The 14,304-nt window shown below is 38.8% G+C and overlaps 1 protein-coding gene across 3 annotated transcripts in view; it reads right to left on the bottom strand.

Moving 5' to 3' along the window:
* ACLY (ATP citrate lyase) overlaps positions 1-14,304 on the bottom strand; it is a 68,570-nt gene that overhangs the window by 23,303 nt on the left and 30,963 nt on the right. For all 3 annotated transcript variants that reach the window (XM_072404066.1, XM_072404065.1, XM_072404068.1), the window contains exons 2-7: positions 11,369-11,555; positions 7,167-7,289; positions 4,675-4,737; positions 3,888-4,078; positions 2,351-2,430; positions 134-264 (exon numbers count right to left, since the gene is read on the bottom strand). In XM_072404066.1, the coding sequence (XP_072260167.1) occupies positions 134-264; positions 2,351-2,430; positions 3,888-4,078; positions 4,675-4,737; positions 7,167-7,289; positions 11,369-11,527 (747 nt within the window). In that variant the 5' untranslated portion in view covers positions 11,528-11,555. The remainder of the gene's footprint in view (positions 1-133; positions 265-2,350; positions 2,431-3,887; positions 4,079-4,674; positions 4,738-7,166; positions 7,290-11,368; positions 11,556-14,304) is intronic.

Genomic DNA, 14,304 nt, shown 5'->3' with positions numbered 1-14,304 from the left:
AGTCTAGGTTAACCAAAAATTACTGACCCAGCTACAGTAGAACAAACCCAGATTTTGTTTTTTGCACTACTGCAGTTTACAAACACAACCATTTAAAATATTATATATACACGTTTTCTGAACCAGGTCTTACCTCTGGATAAGCTTCTCTTCCAAAGGGAGGTGGAAAGTCGACATCACCCCATTTAGCTTTGCATATGTAGTCAGCAGTTGCATCTATCTTAGCTGCCATATCCAAAACATACACGCCATCCTTGGTCACAACTAGAGGCGGAATAAAAAAAAAAAAAAAAAAAAAGGTAAAACTTCCATTTAATGTTAATTTTTATATTAGCGTATTGTTTGTTTCAAGTAGCATTAAGCCCTTCCATTAAAAAATATCAGAATGCGCAGCAACATTTTACTATATATACATCTGCGCTTAAGATTTCTGCAAAACACCGAAAAATTGGTTGATTATGCCAGTAAAGGGCACCTAACAAAGTATTGTGTGGCAGGGTTGTCATTTATCTGTAGACTACTTTACAGTAGTATCAACAAATATAGCAGGGGATATGGCTATCAGCATTGTTACTGCCGATTCCTCAGCCGTCAGTCACCTGGCCACCCCTAGTCCTGCACATTTGCCAAACTGGTAGCACTGCCTCCACTGAAAAAACTCCCATTGTAAGGTAAAGTGTCCTGAATCTGTGGCATAAGACACATGAAAGAAGAAGAATGTGACTCAGAAAAAGTAAGGGCAATTTCTTTCCATTTACTTATGCATCCCAAATAACTGGATCACCAACCATGAGACCAGATACACTCCATAAGAAAAACATACTTTTATGGAGGTTGCTGGAGACTCTGGCCCTGATTTATGAAAGTTCCCCAAGACTGAAGAGTATACACTTCTATCAGTGAAGCTGGATGATCCAGCAAACCTGGAATGGATCTGGTCCAGAATTTAAAACATTTGCTAAGAAATAGCAAATGACTTTCAAAGAAGTCAATTCCAGGTTTGCTGGATCAACCAGCTTTACTGATGAAAGTGTATTTTCTCCGGCTTTGGAGAGCTTTAATAAATCAGAGCCTCTGTATCCAACATGGTTGAGAAATTCATTTTAAAGGAATCTTGGCAAGCTGCCTGCCTTCCAATAAAAAACAATCAGTAGATGTTCATAAACTGGCTATATTGGGCTAGAGAGTTTACAGATTATTTGTTTAAAGCTTTTTTACAACTTGTTAGTCTCAGTTCAAAAAGCAGATCAGCTGACAATTTTGTACTTAAACAACTAAAACAATGCACAGAAATACACTATTTTCTGCAAAACTCTTTGTTTTAGTTATCAGAATTCCAATCATCTGCACACACAACATGTCTTGCGTTCTTTCAATCAATATTTAACACATGCCACTGGAAAACTGGAAATAGAAGTCAGTCCATGTTTATCTGACCTTGTAAACAGTTTAATGTCTAAAATCAGTTGCACGTTTTCAGTAAACTCTTACTGTGCTTAAAAAAACACCCTGCTAATAGATTCTGTTTGCTCACTAGATTGAAGGTAAATACATTGTACCTTAAGGTATGGGGTAGCATGCAGCTTTCTATCATATCTCCCAGAAAGCAGTACTAGGTACCTGGTCAGCCAATCACCAGGTCAAAATACTGCAGTGGAGCACATATAAGCACTATGTCTGATGTGTTGGCTATTTATTTATTAAACCTTTTTAGGCAATGTAGCAGTTAACTTTTAATGTATGCCAAGAATTCTTTCTAGATATTGGTCAGCTCAATTGTTCCTGATGTTTTCGGCAAGTTAGATCTCTATACGGCTTCACCACTGTCCGCTCTTCTTCTTTTTGCAGTAAATTGATTGCCTAAAGCTACGTACACACTTCCAATTATTATCGTTGGTAAACGAACGACGAACGATCCTGCACGATATCTGCGAACGATCGTATAGCACCGATCCTGTACATACAGATAACGACACGATCGTTCGCAGATATTGTACACACGATAGATTCGATCGTTTGAACGATACAGGAAGTGACGTGCACCACAGGAAGTGAGCGAACGTTCGTTCACCGCGCATGCTCAGACCATGGACGATCAATGAACGACCGTACACACGATAGATGGTCAACGATCGTCGTCCAATCCGATCCGCCGGTCCGGTCGTTCATTTCCAACGACTATCCTCGTTCGTCGGCATCGTTGGTTACTTTTTTTTCGAACGATTTTTGCCCAATCGATCGTTCGTCGTTCGTTCGTCGTTCATTTTCAACGATAAAAATTGGAAGTGTGTACGCAGCTTTATTTGTAACTTTTCATCGGCTTCCAAGTTCCTAATATTAAAACACATACCTAATGGGTTAATCTCCAGATAGGTGAAGTAAAGGTCTTCATACAATTGGAAAAGTCCGGTTATGAAGCTGGCAAGGACACTGCAAACATGAATACAAACTGGTCAGTAAAAAGGTATATCATGTATCTGTTCCTAGGAATGCTAAAAGTTAAAAAATACAAATTGTTTTAAAACATTTAATAAAAAGAACCAGGGGACCAGGAGTTGCATTACCTGGACCTCTCTGCAGCCATGAAAAAAGAAAGTTGTATGTTTTTGTTATATTGTTGAGGCAGAGGCAAAGCAGGGACCTTCCAACACAGTGTTGAACCCAGAAATTTTTTAAGGTGGGTGGGAAGAAATTGTAGGTGGGTGAGAGCCCCTGTATTGTGACCCAACTATTCAGTAACCATCCAAAAACAGCCGGGTGGTTACTGAAAAGTGCCGAGTGGTACGCCCGGCTAAAAGGAGCTGGGGAGAACACTGCAATAGGATTGGTAAACGCTGTTTATGTAAATAAGCCCATATTTCTAGTGATCCAACACCCTCCCCATCCTTACCATGGTAAACACATTTTCTCCATGGAATTGTAATAGTTTACCCAGCAGCACTGATTAAAATATAAACTGCAATAAATCTGCTTTGGCCATCCATAGCTGCAGTGCATATCAGCACGGCTGTTTAAAAGAGCAAATGTGGACTTCACACAGCTCCCATATAAACTTAATAATGCAGAGCCAGAAATGAAAAAAATTATAACAGGTATGTGCCATAAAAGAAATAAAGGGGAACTCTGTATTTTCTGTACCAACACAAGAAAGGCAAAAGTATAAAAAATGGATAGACTTCAAGGGACTTTCATCAAAATTTAGGATACTGAATAAAAATGTACAGACTTCCTTTATGTAGTTTGCAACAGTTACTAAAACCATCCTGGTTATTACTTAACCTTTAAAGACAGAGTAAGATAAGATATCTTAACAAGAAAATTACAAAGAAACACAATTGATAAATACAGTGACAACACAGGTAATTGTTAGTAGCAGAATTGTCCCATTGCTTGCATGTTTCCACAGACGGTTCAGGATATTGCAAAACTAATATTTGTAATAGAACATGCTAACGATAAGATGCCAGAGGGGAAATGTTCCATCACTCTGCCAACAAAGCTACACAATAAATGTGATGCATTAGTACAGAAAGAACAGTATAGCCATAGACAAAGTACCTCAAATGCACTGCACTTCTAAAGCTTAGCCCTGGAAAATTTGTGCTCAATTCACAATCAAAAGAATACCAGTGCAACCAGGCTAAAATTAAATTTATATAACTTATAATCAGTTTATAGAATCCTTAACTAACAAAAAAAAATGTGATCTACTGTGCAGACTTTGTGGTTAGATAGCTCTATCATATTAAAACATACACAAGGACATTAGTTGTGAAGGTGCTAATCTACAAATCTCTATATTTAATGCATTTAAATTAAAACAAAATAAAAGACACTGGAACAGATCCACTTAAATCAACAATGCCCAGCGATCTTCCTTTACTCACTCTCTCTTATCTGGTGCTGCATGGACCAGCAAGTGATTCCTCACATCTTGCTCAGTCAAATGTTCCCCAACACCAACCAGGAATTTCTGGGCCTTTGCGTCCACATCACCAATGTCCACACCCCCTTCATGATGGAACAGCACATAATCCCCTTCCCGAGCTGCATAGATGCAAACATAAAACTCCTCTTCCTGCAGAAAAACAAAAATAGGCATTCATAACATTTCAAATAGCGTTTACACATGCTCAGGGCGATATCTTTCAGACAAATGGATCAAAGGATACATAACAGAAAACACATACAGAAAACACGGAACTAAAAAAAATGAATCCAGCAACATCATAAATATACAAAATATTTATTCACCCTTTCACAACCAACAGTAAGTTTTATAAGAAGAATACTATTGTCGGATTATAGTGACATCATGACTACAAGCAACTCCCTGTGGGAAAAAATTAGCGCAACTCTGCGCTCCTATTCGGTCTTGATCACCTAGGCTGAAGAGGGACTAAAAGGGAAGGTGCAGAAATAATATATGGTAAATTGTCGCACTATTAAACTAGTATTGGCACTAGCACTGAGGAGAAACATTCTTGGTTGGTTCTAGGCTTCCTTGGCCTATGATTTTACTTTACATAAATATGATTGCACCTAGCTTTGTATTAATATGAAGTAATTAAAGCTTCTTCCAAAGTGCCCAAACTAGGATGCAGCAGCTAACTAAGAATTTTACATCCTCAATGTATATAGAGTGAAAAAAAATAGTCTAAGCATTAAACTCACCTGTCTATGGGGGACAAATGGCTCAATCAGGAAATTTTTCAAAATTCCTTTTGCTTTGGCAATCTAAAAAAGAAAAAGAAAAGTAATATATTTTCTGTGCAACAATCAAGCAACATAACAAGTTGAGACAATTTCAGCTATTCACAACATGAAATCTGACAAACAAGTTGCATGACACAGAATTAGGAGATAAAAGGTTGTAATTCTATCCAAAAAAATGCTACAGTCTAAAGTTCCCTGGATAGTGATTGCAGTTTACAGATCCATAGCAGCACTTTAAATGTCAATACACTGTAGTTATATTGTCACAAAAACTGTATCCAAGCTGACATTCTATAAAGCAGGTAGAATTTGGAGGTCCAAAACAAGCATTTTCTGAAGGTAATCTGCGTGTTTATGGACACCTTAATTACTATTACCACTAATTAATGAGCACATAAATACGACTATACATAGAGCGATGTAACGATGTAGACTTATTTTTTGACTTGAACAATTAGAGGTGATATTTTTTAAGACACTTTTCTGCACAGTCTAAGGCAAGGCTAATAAAGCAGTGGGGGGTAAAAGGTACTGAAGGGGAAAACAGCACCAGTAATGATTTCCATGTGTTCTTGATTCAAACTCTTGACCTTTTAAATACCTCCTAATACTTAAAGAATATTATTAAGAAGTGACATGTACATTAAAATATATTTCTCATATTTTCTGTCATCTCGGGCATGCGCAGAAGAAGCACTTTCTTTAATAGGGAAACATGTGCAGTGAGATCGGCAAGTTTTTTCCTAATCTACGTCACCCAATCTCGCCAGATCCCTCTGCGCCGGGCCGAAGACAGATATCGAGATGACGCGGAAACCGATGGAAGAGACCCACCGATGGATTCACTGATCTGCAGGATTTTGTTGTTTTGGGTTTACTTATGCTTTTATTTACACTCTTTAACAATGTTTCTCAACCAGGGTTCCTTGAACATTGAGCAGATGATTTGTTTTGGCTATCTGTAAGGGTGACATCCTTCCCACTGGCCAGCAATGCAAGAAGTCTTACTGACCACAACCCTAATGTACCGTGGCCTGTGTAGGTGGGCAATGGCGCTAGAAAAATGTCGGGCCAGCACAGAAATGAAATAGCCATTTCAAGAAAGGAGAGGGCTATGATGTGCAAGAATAAAAGGCTGTGCTAAATAGTTGTTAGTCAAATTCAGAGGTGTACATTACAGGTAAATATTTTTTTTATGGATAGGAAAAAATCTCAATCATACAAATGTTAATACAAACTCTGAAAAATGATAACTTGTTCCTGCTAATACAGAGAAGTGGCTGTCATTCAGAATTCAGATCATGTCACCAATGAACTAAATCACACACGGTGTTCTGACAGCAGGCAGCCAATCAATCTTACACAGCCATCTCTTGCCAAATCAAGGACCAAAAATCCATCCTGGTAATTGGCTTCTCTGACAGTTCCCAACAAGCAGACTCAGATACTGGAGACACAAATTAATATGAGTGTTCGGGATGGAAAAATACCAAGAAGGTATGTGAACTGTATATAAATTATGCCACAAGCAATAGGAAGCAACTTATGTTTTACATCCTTATCTTATGAATACAAAATCACAGGAAGGTTAGATTAGAAAGTTAAATTCTCAATTAGCAATAACATCAATCAGTTTAGGAATTAACATGCTAAATTTACCTAGAACTGGTTCAGGAAAAGAATGGAGGAGAAAGCAGTAAATGACAAGAAATACCATCTAGACAATTTAAAAAAAAAAATCAATCTTTAAATAGCGTCTGTAAGAATCTGCCACTCAAAGAGGTCTATTTATAAAACAGGGAATCACACATCCCCCGATCCCCCAAAACACTCCCTCATGGGAATCTTCCAAGTCCATGAGTTTCAATGGCAGTCATTGACTGTTTACAGGGAATGTCTGATTCTCTGTTTTAAAAATAGAGCCAACATGAATCTAAAACTACTGGAAAATTACTCCTGGTTGGGTTTTTACTGCTACCTGAGTCTCTGACAACAAACAAGAAATCCTGACAGGGAGTTTTTTGCCTTTCTAAAATCTAAAGCTGCCAATTAACAAATGTTCTCTTTAAGTAAACCTAGCTTGAGCAATGAGCTCTGAAGAGGGCATTACAGCCAATTATACCAGGAAAAAAATACAAAGTAAGGTAAGGTAAGGATTCACTCTTAAAGATTAAAGTGTAGAATGTCTTATCTAGGTCAGTTTGTAATATGAGGCTAAATATTACAAACACATTGTGTTAATGCTATTGTATAACTGTAAAATGTATAAAATATTGCACAAAAACAACGTAGCGTAGCTACCTTAGAGGACATCCAGACGAAAATAAGGGCCGATTCATGTACTACAATGATAAATGTACTTACTAACCAATTACCATTTATGTTTAGAGTGTGAATGACATTACCTGTGTAACAGATCTCATAGCTAGCAAATACATATAGACACTTACTGTAGTTTCATGTCCCAAACGTGGCTTCAACCAGCTCTTTACTTGGTCCAAATTTAGGTTAACACCCACAAGACCCAGCTTTCCACGACGTTTGATAAGTTGGTCAGGTTTCACCACCAGAGACTGAAAAAGAAGAACCACAAGATAGTGTGAATGAGAAAAATACCCAAGATTTAGCACTGCAAATTTCCAAGTCCATTCACCTACTACTATTTTTACAGGGCACGCTCACATTCACAGTTGGATTTCTATTTTGTCTTTCAGTATGAAGACAGAAAATCAGTCATGTGGAAGGACCAGGAACCTCAACACAAAAACCTCATAACATACATGATCAAGAGACACAAGAATCCAGGACATACTTTGGACCAGCGGGTGCCAACCGGTGGCCCACGGCTCTGGCCGGTGCGCCTCGAGCGGGGTCAGGAGAAGGACCCCATTGGTAAGGCGCACCAGCCAGAGCCGCGGACTATGTCCCCCGTATTGATTGAAAGCTCAGGGCAGTGGGTGGGTTGTGTCGTTGGCTCAGACCTGCGATGGGAGAGTGGATGGGTTATGGCATCATGGCGTCACTCTGGGGGAAGTTTCTTCACTTTTGAGTGACACCTGGCTACCCGCACATGCGTAGTCCGGAGCAGGTAAATTTATTGGCCCATAGGTCTGAAAAGGTTGGCCACCACGGCTTTAGACGACTGCTTTCTACCCAAACATCTGATAAATAGTTTGTGTGGACTGACCCTAATCTTCCCCATTGAATAAACTTACTTTAGATTGTTCAATCCTGAAATATAGCTGGGATACTATACAATTATTGAGCATTAAGAAAAAAGTTGTAACCATTACAAATCAAATAGTGTATTTCTATTTAATACCATTTTAGAAAAAAATATGCATTTCTTTTTAGGTAATCATGATAATTCAAACTGGTCCACTCTTTGGACATAAGCTAGGGGTTTATCCGATAGCCAAATATACTATTGTAACTATATTTACTATTAGGACACTGAAGAAGTTGCAGCCGAACATACGATCAATTATATGTCAAAATGAGCAGATAACCATTTTAAATTTTTGAATGTATGACTGGAAAGGACTTTGAGGTATTGTGTGATGTGTCATTTGCCCTTACCACTGTTCATGGTATTCTTTCTGAGATACTGATATTTAGTTAGGTGCAGTAATAGCATTAGATGATAACCCCTGTGCAACACTTATTTAGGACCATTGACTATAAATGCAGGTAATACTCCCAATAAATAACACACATGGAATGTGGCACTGGAGCTTTCAGGGAGCTGTATTTTGGAAAAGACAGTATAAATATTTACACAATCCTCCAGCAGAACTTTTTGATTATCACCTTGGCATCTTGATAAAACATACCAATACTGCCAAAATGCAAAATAATTACAGTTACATAGTAGGTTAGGTTGAAAAAAGACATAAGAAGTCCATCAAGTTCAACCACTAGTGAAATATACATTACCCAAATATAAAACCCTATTGACATAATTGATCCAGAGAAAGGCAAAAAAACCCTGGTACAATTGGCTTAAACGGGGGGAAAAAATTCCTTCCCGATTCCAAGAGGCAATAGGATGTTCCCTGGATCAACAGTCTCTGTTATCTTTACTTTGATACCCAATTATATTCTGTGCTTCTGGAAAAACATCCAGCTTTTTCTTAAAGCAATCAGTTGCTGAAACTACTTCCTGAGGGAGCCGATTCCACAATTTCACAGACCTTACTGTGAAGAATTTCTTCCTTATCCCTAGCTTAAACTTCTTTTCTTCCAGACACAAAGAGTGCCGTCTTGTTCTTTGTAAGAATATCTTAAAGGTAATAATGGGGAAGAGAGTTCTCTATATGGACCGTTTATATATTTATACAGGGTGATCATACCCCCCCTTAAACGTCTCTTTTGAAGGGAGAATAGACTCAGTTCAGCTAATCTCTCCTCATGGCTGAGCTCCTCTATTCCTTTTTATTATTTTAGTTGCCCTTCACTGCAATCTTTCCAATGCTACAATGTCCTTTTTGTGAACTGGTGCCCAAAACTCGACTGCATATTCCAGATGTGGTCTGACCAATGCTTTGTACAGGGGTGCAGGCATTGCCTTAGTAATTGCAAATGACTGAACTTCTGAATGCTGGTCAAAATATTTGATTTCAGAACCACCCAATGTTTCTAGACTTGCATAATTAGTCATGGAAATTAAATCTATTTCCCATTATAAAATTATCTACTTTTAGAACGCATTGCAGAGAGGGGTGGAGGCATCAAATCACTGAGACACTGACCTTTCTTATTCATGCTGAAATTATTATGCATCATAATACAGTTTCTCTCCATACAGACTTCCAGGTCTCCCTGCTGCAATGCATTAGCTATATTAACATTCAGATGATTGAAAATTTCTCAATGGTTTGGCCTCCAGCCAGACTGTGAATAGATACTCTGCACATAGAGAAAGATTTATTGGCTATGACTCCTAATTCATCAGCACTAAGTGGATAGCTTTGAGGACGTTCTTATTCAGAATGTACTGCTTTAAATAAGAGTTATAGTGTCTTGGCAGAAGAGTTCTGTATATGATGAAAAGACGTGAGTACAGGAACACAGTCTGTACTGCCAAAGTTATGAAGCAAAGGCAAGGGCAAAAAGTAAAGACTGGGGAAAGACATTTCAAATGTGGAATGTGAGGAGGTCTCTATGGTGCAAGTGCTGCAAGAAAGGGGGGAAGAAGGGGGATCGAGAAGATCTGTTTTCAGTAACAGGGCATATTAAAAATCATCCAGTCATCTAAGTACACCCCTACCACTTCTATAGCAATTATGAGGGGAAAGTAGTAGCCAAGTGCTGCTAATGAAAAACAATGATCAACTGATCATGAGCAGCAGTTTTAGCAGTTTGCTGGTCTGGACCACTGAAGTGTGCACTAACAATGTCAAGGAAAAAAAGAGATTAGCAGTGATCTTGGGGGAACCAAATTGCTCATCAATTTGGTAGGTGTTATAAGGCCAGTTCCAAAAAGTTTGAAGTGCATTGTTCTACAGTGAGAGAGATTTTTCAAAGTGGAAAAGTTCTAGACCAGTGGTACCCAAACTTTTGGAGCTCACGGACCACTAAATCAATGTATTCTGGACCGCAAGGGGAGCTGTGCGTCACTCAAAGGAGAAGAAACACAACCTACCCGTTGCCCTGAGCCTGCGATACATACAGTAGCCATGGTCCGCAGCTCTGGCTGGCACGCCCCCCAGCGGGGATCTACTCCTGATCTCGCTGGGTGGTGCACTGGCCAGAGCCACAAACCACCGCTGGTCTCTGTGCTCTCGGGGCCCAGCTGTCAGACGGCCACGGCCCACTAGTGGCCACAGACCGGGGGTTGGGGACCCCTGTTCTAGACAGTTGCCAATATTCCCAGGAGTGGGTTTCTCAAGCAAAAAAATCCCAGACTAATAAAGGTCTCAGCATGATAAATGTTAAGGTTTAGTTCAGTACAATTAGAAAAAGGCTGAACAAGAATGGCTTGTTTAAACAGGCTGCCAGTACCATAAGACCACCAGGTACCATAAGACTTCTAGAACAAAGTGGGGATGTTTGGCCATAATGCATGGTGCAACGTATATTTAGTCATATAAATCAATTTTATTTCCATGATAAAATTAGCTAGTTGAAAGGATGGAAGCATCAAATCACTGAGACACTGACCAAAATATCATTTGGATGTCCGATTGTGTTCATATATAGATGAGGGCAGTCATTGGATGCAGAAATTTTTGAATTAGTAATGTTATATCTACCTGCTAACACCACTGTCAGAGGTTTATCTGGAGTAACAGTAACCAGACCGGTTTGACAACTTCTTTCATCCCTTAAAGTTTCCTTGCCTCAGTGAGCTGACATAATTTTAAGTACATCTTCTAAGTACAAATGTGAATTGCTACTCGGGAGAGATGGCCAAGAATTTCAGGACATTTCTGACCACCCTTCTACAGTCGTCAGAATATATTGTGTACAGGTATATAGAGATGACAGATGGAAAAAGACCACAGGGTTACGGACAAGAGACTGCAAGGACTGTTAAAACAATTTCAGAATAATGCAGATTTTTGGCAATGTAGGCAAACAAATTCAAGTAACAATTATCACGAAAACATCACCCCTAAAATTTGGTAGTGACAGGTATCCTATTTCTTACCTCTGTCAGGAGCCATGGATGGTCTTGTACCAGCCGGTCCCAGTCCGTGTCATAGGTCACCTGCGCATATCTGAAGCGGTTCTGAATGGCAGCAGTAGTACAGATGTACTTGTACAGGAATTCCTTTCCGGTCTGCTCTGAAATGGCTTTAGCTGACATGGTGCTGCCGGATTATATGGAAAGATACCTGGAAAAATAAAAAGATAAGAAAACTCAATAATGAAAAAGGGAACTACAGCTATATATATATATATGTCCAAAGCATAAAATAGATAAAATTTAACCTAGGTGTGCCTGCAAATACCTAGATAAGCCTACAAGCTCTATCACTATGCCTGATTGTTGGACAGAGCACTGCTATTTCTGGATCGTAACCAAGTTGCATGCTTCATGCATCTTTATAATGGTTAGCAAGTCACTATCATAATGATGGGAGATATGAGTGTAGCTCTGATATTCCTAGGAAGTGTTGGAGCTTTACCAGATAAAAAACAGCCCTGATATAAACAAGCGCTGCTTGAGGACTGCAGCAGGTATCTTTAGAAACCTCTAGGCGTTTGTACTTTATACCTGGCAGCAGTGACAGAGTTGGTTTAGTATCTTTACTGTTCAAAAGGGAAACATTGAGGCTGCTACTGCTCACCTCTTGTTAAAATGCTAGTTGACGGGCTGTCACACTGAACTTCTTCCTGAAATATTTGTGTTACTGACCCATAAAGTATGCTAATGAAGACCAGATTTTGGTCCCAGTTTACTTATCATATTACCGATTACGTATGGAGAAACAAAGAACGCTCTGTATCACATGATGAAAATACAAAATCAGCAACAACAAAAGCTGCTCAGAGAAGTTTGAAACTAGCAAAAAAGCTCACAGGCAAGATATATATATATATATATATATATATATCTGCTCAATAAGATAAACAAGATCAGCCAAACCCACAGTTCTTTTTATTCACACTTTATAATAGCTGAAAGGGAAGCAAACAATAGTGGATGAGATCTCATCTCAATATTATGTTTTTGTAATGCTGCTACATCACAGAACCTATTTTTAAAGTAGGTATTCGACCTCCCATATGAAATGAATTTGGTATCCAAAATACACAACACCCAGGGAGCTAAAATAAGAAAACTAAAGCAATAAGTAATGGAAAAAGTCATGTAGTTCTCACCAGCCCTCACCCGGTTTAAAGCAGAAGTAAACCCAAAACAATAAAATCACACTTACCTTACCACTTGATCCCGCAGATCACTCTATGCGTCGGGAGGTTTCTTCTATCTGGTCCCACGTTGTTCCGCTATCGGTCTTCGACCCGGCGCAGAGGGAGCGCCAGGCGCCACAATCTCCTCTACTTCCGCATTCTTGTTCCTAGGCCATCTGATCTTGCATTTTACAGGCGCGAGATTGGGTTACGTAGATTGGAAAAAAAATTGCTGATCTCACTGCGCATGCAGTATATCTCCATATAGATTTAAATAAAGACATCCCATTACTGTGTTCACCATTCACATTTGATTTACAATTACTGGCTCAATAGTCCTCCTCTGCATTTTCTTAAAACATTTTTTTCAACTTATACAGTTGGCTTTTATGAAAACACAATACCACCGTGTCACATTAGCTAGAACCAAAATAACTATAAGATACTGTAAGCAACTTTCTGACTCCTTTGTCATAAAAACAGCAGCCAACGTGTTTTCTATTTGCACTGTACACAGTTTCTTAACAATACTGCTTTAAAATTAAACAGTCCGAGGGCACACATACACACCCTGGATAAATAGTAATTTCAAATAGTAAATTCAAATACCCAAAATAGTTCAAGCATACAAAAACATAACTCCTCTCATCCTCCACTGTCCCTGAAATTTTTAATTTAAGAACATCCCCAGCTTAGTGTTGGCAAAGTGTTGAACTGTTTGCACTTCTGGTGCTCCAATAGCAAACCAATAGGTCCAATGCAGCGATTCACCTTCCTTGTACTCTAGAAATAGCCAGTGATTGAAAAGAGAAGCCGGTCATCACAGAATGAGAGCTGCCATTCTAGTGGAGATAAACCTTTGTCTTGCACTAATATGAAAAGGTTACTGCATATGCTCAGTGACATAATCAATGTTTGTTCACGCTCACGGTACAGTAAGACCTAGTACACATGGCACAATTTCTCACTTCTCAATGTAGTAAAGCAGCCAGATCTGAAGCAAAGCTGAAATTAGTTTACCGCCAAACGTTATTAAGCAACCAATTCTCCATCCTCGGTTGGACAGGTTGGTAAGTATTATTTTTTAATATTTTTAATAAACAGGATTTATATATCGCCAACATATTATGCAGCGCTGTACTAGGGGTTGCAAGTGACAGACGAATACAGACAGTGACACAGAAGGAGGAGAGGACCCTGGCCCAAAGAGCTTACAATCTAGGAGGTGAAGTAACACACAATAGGAGGAGAGATATGTAGTGACGGGAAGTAGTGACGGTTTGCAAAAAACAGAGGAAGACGGGTAGGCAAGTTTGAAAAAAATGGGTTTTGAGTGCTTGTTTAAATGGGCATAAAGTAGTAGTATCAATCTAAAAGTAAAAGTGTTAATTGGTAAGTATGAACAAATCTATCCAATCCGATTGCTTTCTAATCATGAACACTGAAATGAAGTGCAGCATATTGGCAGCATATCTGCTCATGTTTACAAAGCTTAAAACTATTTCTAGTTCTTTGGTTTCCAAAAAATATTACCTTTAATAAACACAAAAAACAGCATATATTATTACACAGTATTTATATAGCGCCATCATAATATGCAGCACTGTACAAAGTCCATAGTTTTATCACTAACTGTCCCTCAAAGGAGCTCACAATCTAATGTCCCTACTATAGTCATATGTCATTAATGTAGTCTAAGGTCAGTTTTTAGGGGGAAGCCAATTAATC

This window comes from Pyxicephalus adspersus, chromosome 3 (genome assembly GCF_032062135.1).
Source record: "Pyxicephalus adspersus chromosome 3, UCB_Pads_2.0, whole genome shotgun sequence".
Lineage (NCBI taxonomy): Eukaryota > Metazoa > Chordata > Amphibia > Anura > Pyxicephalidae > Pyxicephalus > Pyxicephalus adspersus.
This window is presented reverse-complemented; position numbering and strand designations above follow the sequence as displayed.